Raw genomic sequence first — 8,867 nt, forward strand, 5'->3', positions numbered from 1 at the left:
GATGATCAAAGTAATTGGGTGCTAAAGCCTAAAATTGACCTATTTGAATCCTTGGGAATCTTGTTCTTGCTACTTGGGAACCAACTGGACACTAGCAAAGCAAGGTGTTGGGTCCACTATAGAATTTCAAGATCATGATAGGCTGAATTGGAAAGCACATAATTGAACTTGAAGATGATCATTTACGCATAGGCTGAATTGGAAAGCACATAATTGAACTTGAAAATGATCATTTACGCATTCAATTAATTGCTAAGAACTGTTCGGTACAATTGGAATGGCAAACAAAGTGGGTGCGGCTGCTGTACACGAATGCTGTGGGAGAAATTTTCTTCTCTTTTACTCCTTTATATAGTTCATTCCTATGGGGAAAAAAAAAAAAAAAAAAAACTAAAATCTACACCAAATAATAATGAATGAGAAAAATATACATTGACTCTGCAAAAACTTGTGTTTCTCTTTCAGTGGGTCTATGAGTCTATCTGTATGATGAGAGTTTTTGGAAGATCCGGGGATGAACCTGCTACAATGGGCAGCGTTGAAGACGAGAATATCCCTTCTATTTCAGCATTGTCAGCCAGTGCTTTTTCCAAAGAAGCCTTTGCAACTTTACTAATGCAAATCAGAAGAATCACTGTGCAAGAAAGAAGGAAATGGAAAGTCTGTGAATACTCAAAAAAGATAAGTACAAACTCAGTTAAAAAGCAAAGGAAGGTCTCCGTATAAAGCAGACCTTGCTTTTCAAGGAATGAAATATCATGAGAATTGATAAGCAAATTCAATTCAACACTAACAGGTAAAACAAGTAACAAGACAAGTGACGAGTAAATTTAACGAGCTACTCACCGGATATTCCAAAACCAAGTACTATAAACACCTGCAACCAGAAGCAGATACTAGCATTAATTTAAAAGATAAAAACACGGTGGTCTGAGAGTGACAATTTTATTGCCTAAGTGAAAAAAAAAAAAAAAAAAAAATTAACATAACACAATGAATAAAAGGTCATATAGAGATATATAGTACTTACCCAACGAGTTGTTGAAACTTCATTCCATCCATGTGTAACATCTGAAAGATCCTTAAGAGTTGTACCAACATATACCAGTGCAAATGTGATCGGCTGCGATAAAATCCAGAGCAGATCTCATCACTAGATCATTTTGTCACCGAACAAATACAAAGACATAGTCACACAGAAACAAATATATTCCCTACCAAAATGAAAAAGAGAAGATATTGAGGTAACCTTCCATGTTTAATTAATTTCTTTTTATATCCAAGTTTTAGTGTTTTACTGATTCTTGTGTCTGTTTAAAGTTCCAAACCTTCACCTAAGGTACCTGCAGCAATATAATTTTTACGAGTAAACATAGCACTTAGTAATTAAAATGAGTGACTACCATCATTCCCAACCAAGTTGCCAGCATATAGTCCCCTATGTGAACAGGAGTCACAGAGAGTAGGTAGTTCAGCATGTTAAATGGAAGCAAAGGAGCAAGCCGCAGCAGAAGAACTATCTGTTATACAAACCAAAAGAAGGGGAAAAAAGCTCAGGAGCTCCATGAAAAAGATGGGAAATCCACATAAACAAGAGTATCCAGTCAGATTCATTCTTGATAATATTAATTATAATCCACTAGCACCACACTCGCTCTATATAATGTTGATATATATTTACAATTTTTTTCTGGGGCAAGATACCATTATCTTGAGATATCAACAAAGTTAGACCAAGTGGTAGATTTCTTCTTGATAAATTAATGGAAATTTCCTATCATGTTAGTATGTTACTTTATATAGAATCACACACAAAATGGCACTCTCGTAGACAAAACATTTAGACCATGTCATGAATGTACCAATGGTGCCATTTTTGGTTAATCCCCATTGCTTTGTGCAGGAGACAGTGTGCCCAGACATATGAACTAACATATTTGGTTTCCCTTTGGATTGTTATTAGGTGCTAGGGTTTGGATTGTACTTCTAGAATATAGATTTATTTGACAGGAACGGCCGCAATGTGTCTAGAATTATGTCCATGGTATCACAACAATATTCAATGTCCAAAAAGTTTACAACTTTACCTTGAAACCAGATCTCTGAATGGCAACAGCAACAGCTTGAAACTTTGGATAATGCTTTAGTTTGGAAATAACATAAGATCTTCCAATCTACATAATGATGACAAATTATGACAAGTATAAGCATAATAAACCAGTAAATGCCAGTATGCATTTGTCAAATCCTCTGTTTGGCTTATATGGAATAGAGCATACACGTCTACACATGCGCACGATTCAAGAACTCATAAAGTCAATGGCATTAAAAACTTACTGTTCTTCCAAGAATGAATGCCGCTGTTGCACCTAATGTTGCACCGATAGAGTCTGCAATGAATCCCACGGGCAAACCAAAAAGATAACCTCCACCAAGCTGCAAAACAAAACAAAAAAAAAATGGCAAAAAAGGTTGCCACATTATTCAACAACAGAGGGGCACTAAGAAAAAGATAAAACTAAGATAAGTCCTGCACTAAAACAATACGTTGACACTAGGCACCATTAGACACCATGATATCACAAGTCAAACTTAAACACTGCCCACAGAGCTTGATCAATAATCAAAAGTTGAAAGCAACCTTGACACAAGATTTCCAATGCAAAGAAAACAAGGATAAAACAACATGACAGAAGATAAACTAAGATAAAAGTTGCTTACAGTAAGTACAGAAGCCGGAACTGCCAGCACGGTGAGAGGAATGTATGCGACAGCCCTGCAATTTTCCAAAAAAGGAAAAGTACAAATTAGCTAGATGATCCAAAAACATCCACATCTATTGTTGCCGAGTATTCAAAGGTGAGCTACGACAAAATGCACTACTTGAATACGCTACATATATACAGCAATCCAAATTAAGACTAATAGAATAAACACCACTGCAATTGTTTCTTATAATGCAAATGATATATGAAACTGATCCAAATTAAGCAACTTTATGAAAAATACTCACAAAACAAGTGGACCCCAAGGTCCAAGATCCTGCTTAATCCATAACAAGAAATCCTTCAAACTCTGCATGGAACCGAAACCAGACAAGGATTTAGCTCAGAAATTAAAGAAAGAAACTTTGCATCTACTTCAGTTGTTGCTTTAATAAGATTGAATCTTGTTTAAACCCCTGAATTAAGCTCAAACCACATTCCAAAAATGGAAGCAAAAATCAAAGATTGAGAGAGAGAGAGAGAGAGAGAGAGGTGCCTTTTCGATTGGGAGGGAAATGCAGGCGGTGGCAATGGCGGCGAGGAGGAAGAGGAGGAGGGCGAATCTGAAGGCGGAGGTCCAGGTGAGCTTGAGTTTGACGGCGGTGAGGGAGGAGAGGAGTTTGCGACGCCAAGATCTCAGATGACGGTCGTCGTCGCCGTCGAAACTGCGGGCCCCATCAGGCCTAAACGACGAGCGGGCTCTCAAGTTTGCCAGATTTAGTAGCTGAGGAAGAGTCACCGTCACCCCGACTCACCCGCCGTTTTTTTACAAAGCCCTTTTTATTAAACAAAAAAACCAATGTTTTTTTAATAAGAGTGACAACTCCATTAATATATAAAATGCACATGGTAGATAGACTACTGATAGAGTACGAAAACAAAACAAGATATCACTTCATCGGAAAAAAAAACAAGATATCAATCTAGCAAAAATATCATTGGATGCCGTAACGGATTTGATTACACACGTACCGGATGTAAAATTGTAAATTACTAATAATATTGCGGACCATAATAGCATAATTTTTCATTAAATCAACCAGTGATATGACCGATCAAATATATTCCTCACACATTTTACGTAAGAAATAGAACAATCTCTTACTTATGTTACCGATAGTGTGACCGACCATGAAAGGACAATCTTCTAACAATGTAACTGGTGATATAACCATCCCAGTATTTTCCACATAAAAAATACAACAAATAGAGATCAATCTTCTTCTAAAGTAACCTACGAACCAAGAAATTAGAAACCAAATAAAAATAACCATCAAAGCCCAACCAAGATCTATACACTTGGCCCAAACTAAGACTCGACCCATATCCCAAATCCAGACCCAGCTCTAGGCCAAAATTTAAATCCAACCCGGATCCCAGATCCAGACCCAACCCCAGGCGCAAATCCAGACCTGACCCGGATCCCAAATCCCGATCCTAGCCTTTGGACCCTTCTTCACCACGCTGTCACACGACGTCTCATGCTTAGAAAAATTGTGGGCTCTATGTTCATCGTTCTGTGATCTATATCCAGCAGCACGAGGCCAAACACTGCTTTCCATATCGCCCTCCTTGCTGCAAATCCTGGTATGCCGGACACGACCGCCACAAGGGACAAAGACATATATCCCACAACTGTGGCAACTATATCACATATTTCCACCACCAAATTCGAATGGTTAATCCTACCACCCGAGCATCTTATGGCGCTGAACTTCACAGTAGTGACCTCGTCGCGAAGAAGCAAGCCAAAATACGCAAAAACTTGATCCGCCCAGCACCTCCTCGCGTCGCCGGCCTCCCAAATCCTCCATTCTCATGGAGGAAAGTTTCAGATGCAAACCACAGCAATGGCGACCGCTCTCCACCCTTGCAAAGTGCTAGATTTTAGTATCTTCATAGTTTTGTATGTCCAAATAAATGGTAATCAAGTGCATTCATGCATTAAATTTGAGAGTGATGTTCAACAAAACACATATTTAAATAATGAATGATTTAAAGTTGCTCAACTAAAAATAAAAATAAAAATAAAATGTAAGGATTTAGGATGACTCCATAGCACGTCCAGTCGTTCATACAGGCCTAACCATGTCAATCCCTATTCAATCAAATTCTTCCTTGTCATGAACTCACTATTGATAAAACATAATTCTTAAAATGCTGTTCCAATTTATAGAACTTGAAAACTCAACCCTCTTTTTAATATCACTATTTTTCTAATTTTCTGATTTTGGAAAGAAATAATATTTCTAATGTCGAAAAAATTGATTTGGATTTGGGTTTGGGCTTAGAGCTGGGTCTAGATTCGGGACATGGGTTGGGCCTCTCATGTATGAAGATGTTTGTATATGTCTTAGGGAACCCTATGTCTTATGTTTGTCCCTTTTCTGTTTTGGCTTGTACCTCTTTATGGAGGCAAACCAGTTAGTTGTGGAGCCTTTATGAGGGCATGCACTTGTAGGGCTATGTGCTTTCTGTTTTGGCTGTAAAAGAATGTTTGTTGGAGTTATATATTTATGTTCGTTTCTTGTTAACTGTTAGGGTATCTAACTGATGTTTTTCACTGACATTTGCAGCTAATCCAAACTATTTCACAATGAAAGTTTGGCATGGAGGGTGCATAAGGGACAACAGGGAAGACAGATTACTATGAAAATGTAGACAAAGATAGGATGTCCTATGTAGAGGTAGATAATATGGTGAAAAAGCTAAATTCAGCTTATGAAAGTCCAAAGGATTAACTATTAGTATAAGGTTGGTGATGAAGATGATGAGTTGTCCAAGTTGGAAACTGAACTAGATGTTATCACCATGTGTACTGAGGATAATGAAGATATGTTTGTTGATGAAGATTCAGAAGAATATTAGTCAGATTACATCATTAATTCTGATGGGGAGTAGGAAGAGGTTGGTCTTGAATTCAACCCTAAAACAGACATGAAGAATCATGTTTTCAAATTAGGGATGAAGTTTGGTATAGTTCAGATCTTGAGGGATGCTTTCAGGGAAATGGCTATATAAGGTGGCTGGGAATATGTTTACATTAAGAATGACAAAGTAAGGCTAAGGGTTGTTCGCAAGGAAAATGATTGCCCTGTTAAGCTATTTGCTTTCAAAATGCAGCATGAGAGCACTTTGATGATCAAGGGTTATAATCCAAAATACATCTGCACAAGGAAGTTCAACAACAATATGGTGAAACTGAAATACTTAACTGCAAAGTTCAAGAATCAGATAGCCCTTACTAAAGCATGGAAATTAGGCATAGTTTCTAACGAGGTTCTTATATTTCATTCTTATTACTATTGTGTAGCTGTTGGTATCATGATTTGATGTTGTTGTATGGTGTTGCAGATTCACTAGTCAAGACAATGTCGGCCAAGATTAGAGCAATGGTATCAACACAAATGGCTTATAAGGCAAAAGAACTGTTTTGTTGGAAGTTGAGGGTTTTATAAGATACTAGTTTGCAAGGTTGAAGGATAATGGAAGTGGGCTCAAGAGGGTGGATCCAGATACTATCATAGACATTAAGTGTGATTTCAGCAACCCAAGCAAGAATCCAGTCTTCAAAATAATGTACATATGCTTGGGAGTATAAAAGAATGGAATCAAAGCTGGTTGTAGAAGTATTATTGAATTGGATGGAGCACACTTGAAAAGCTGTTTTGGAGGCTATCTTTTTATTGTTGTGAGAACTAATGCCAACAACACAAATTCAGGTGTGACATATGCAATGGTGAAAATGGAGAGCAAGGACTGATGGATATGGTTTCTGGAGCTATTGTGCAAGAACCTAGATATCAAGGAAGATGGAGCATAACGGGTTTTCATAAGTGACAAGCAAAAAGGTCTCAAACCTGCATTTGAAGAGATGGTTTTAAGTGCACATATAAGATTTTGTATAAGGCATATGTGGACTAACTTCACAAAACTATTTCCTGGAAAAGTGATGAAGGATCAAATGTGGAAATGTGCAAAGTCTACTACTTTGCCTTACTTTCAGAATGACATTGAAGACATGAAGGCCCTTGATGAGGATGCTTACAAATGGATGACAAGTACTTCAATGTAAGTTTTCTTTTTTCAGTTTATATTATATTGTATTTAATTACTGTTTTGGTTTTGCAGATGAGAAGAGGCCTCCTAAACATTGGTGCGAAGCTTTCTTCAACACAACTGTGAGCTGTGACATTATGGACAACAACTTGTGAGAGAGTTTCAACAATTGGATTATGGAAGCTAGAAAGAAGCAACCTGTGACCATGTTTGAAGAGTTAAGATTCAAGCTTTTGAAGAGGATTCATATGAGAAGTGAGAAAATGGAAGCTTTCCAAAGAAACATCTGCCACAAGCCAAAGAAGGTGTTGGAGAAGAATAAGGTGAAGGTTGCAACAGACTGTACTGCAACTTTCAATGGTGGTGATGAGGCTGAAGTTGAAAATATTGAAGGAAGTAAGTATGTTGTGAACCTATATTGAGGACATGTAGTTGCAGGAGGTGAGACTTGACTGGAATTCTATGCAAGCATGCAGTTTCTGCCATACACTTGAGGAAGCATGACCCAGATGATTATGTGGCAAATTGCTATTTAAAGAAGACTTATATGTATATCTACAACAATCTCATAATACTTGTTAATAGCATGGACTTATGGAAAAGAAATGAAGATCCACCAATCTTACCACCAGAAAATTCAAGGCAACCTGGTAGGCCAAAAACAAAAAGATTCAAAGTGTTGATGATAAGCTTGGAAGGCAGCAAAGATCTCTGAAGTGTGGAAATTGTGGCAAAGTATGGCACAATGTGAAAACATGTCAAAGGCATTTGCCACCAAAAGAAAAGAAGACTGCTGCTATTTCTAGGAAGAGGAAGGTCAGTAGTGAAGAAGGGCAAGGTTCTGAAAATTAGGTATTCCTATTTTGTAACATGTTGATTATTATTTTGAAATTATTTGAATAGCTCTTAATTTATAAGTCATTTGATATTGTTACTGCTTGCTATAGTCCAAGAAAGGGAAAGAAAAAAAATGCCCTATGACTACAAATCAGTTGAGTAAGAAAGCTAAAGAAAGAGCTGAGCATCAAGGGGTAATATTACAGTCTATATTATTTAAGGATTTTGTGAATTTGCTAGCACTTTGTTTGACATAAACTTGATTTTGTTTATTGGCGGTGTGTGTCTAGAAAAAGTTTGTTGCTGCCAAGGCTACAAAATTGGCAACAAACAAGTCTGCCCCAACAACATCAAGGCCTCAACAAGCTACAACTAGACCTACAAATTCAAGGCCTCAACAAATTGAAGGACTCCACAAGCCTCTACAACATTAAGCAAGAAGGTTGCAACTTCAACACAGTCATCTCAAAGGTCAGGTATAGGAGATGGAAAATTATAGTGAAATATACCTCTTGGATTAACATAGGCAGCAATTGATTAATGTACAACCCATTTTGTGCAACTGTGTGCTGTGTCACTTAGTTGCTAGTAAAAGATTAGAGCTAAATTACAGTCATAGTTGAACAATTGATGAAGGATGTAATGCTCTAATTTTTATTTTTGGTAAATTAGAGCTTTTTCATAGCTTGCTGCAAATACTATGCCTTTTTTTTTTCCTTCTTCTTTTTTAAAAGAGGATTAAATGATTTTACTCCTACCTCCATGGTGACTCGAACCCAGGACTTGGATCCTAGGTAGTGAACGCTCTAACCACTGAGCTAACACCACTTCGTCTTATCTTGAGTGAAAGTGAATGCTTCTTAGTTAATGGATTATTATGAATGAAATCGAATGCTTTTCAATGTATGCATTTTGGATTTTATTGATGAATTGTGATTTTTGTTGCTGTTGCCAATATATATACCTCAAGGTCCTCAAGTAAAAAAAAAAAATTAATGTATCATGGCATGACATGTGGCAGATGTGGTATTCGGGGTTAGGAGTGAAAATTTGAATCAGTTTGGAGGGAATTTTTAATGAAGAATGAAGAAAAATGCAAATGGGGGCATATTGGATAATTTACAAGTTGCATGGCATGTAAATTGCTAAGATGGCATGGCATGTATTGCCACAACAGCAAGTTAATGACATAATTTGACAGAATCT

General features: G+C 37.2%; 1 protein-coding gene across 1 annotated transcript; it reads right to left on the bottom strand.

Moving 5' to 3' along the window:
* Positions 1 to 213: 213 nt before the first annotated feature.
* On the bottom strand, positions 214 to 4,327 carry LOC133737798 (uncharacterized). Its single transcript, XM_062165291.1, has 11 exons — positions 4,178 to 4,327; positions 3,262 to 3,516; positions 3,014 to 3,075; positions 2,722 to 2,776; positions 2,338 to 2,436; positions 2,088 to 2,174; positions 1,404 to 1,520; positions 1,031 to 1,123; positions 847 to 877; positions 521 to 634; positions 214 to 362 (listed from the first exon to the last, which is right to left on the bottom strand). Exons 1-11 carry the CDS (start codon positions 4,325 to 4,327, stop codon positions 340 to 342), a joined length of 1,086 nt encoding a protein of 361 aa, XP_062021275.1. The 3' UTR covers positions 214 to 339.
* Positions 4,328 to 8,867: the final 4,540 nt, after the last annotated feature.

Source organism: Rosa rugosa, chromosome 3, assembly GCF_958449725.1.
Source record: "Rosa rugosa chromosome 3, drRosRugo1.1, whole genome shotgun sequence".
In the NCBI taxonomy this organism is placed as follows: domain Eukaryota; kingdom Viridiplantae; phylum Streptophyta; class Magnoliopsida; order Rosales; family Rosaceae; genus Rosa; species Rosa rugosa.

Coding starts and splice junctions, on each gene's coding strand:
- LOC133737798 (XM_062165291.1), bottom strand. CDS start 4,327: ATGGAAAGCAGTGTTTGGCCTCGTGCTGCTGGATATAGATCACAGAAC. Junction 2,175..2,337: donor CATTCATTCTTGGAAGAACA/GTAAGTTTTTAA, acceptor ATCATTATGTAG/ATTGGAAGATCTTATGTTAT. Junction 635..846: donor ACTTGGTTTTGGAATATCCG/GTGAGTAGCTCG, acceptor TTTCTTGCACAG/TGATTCTTCTGATTTGCATT.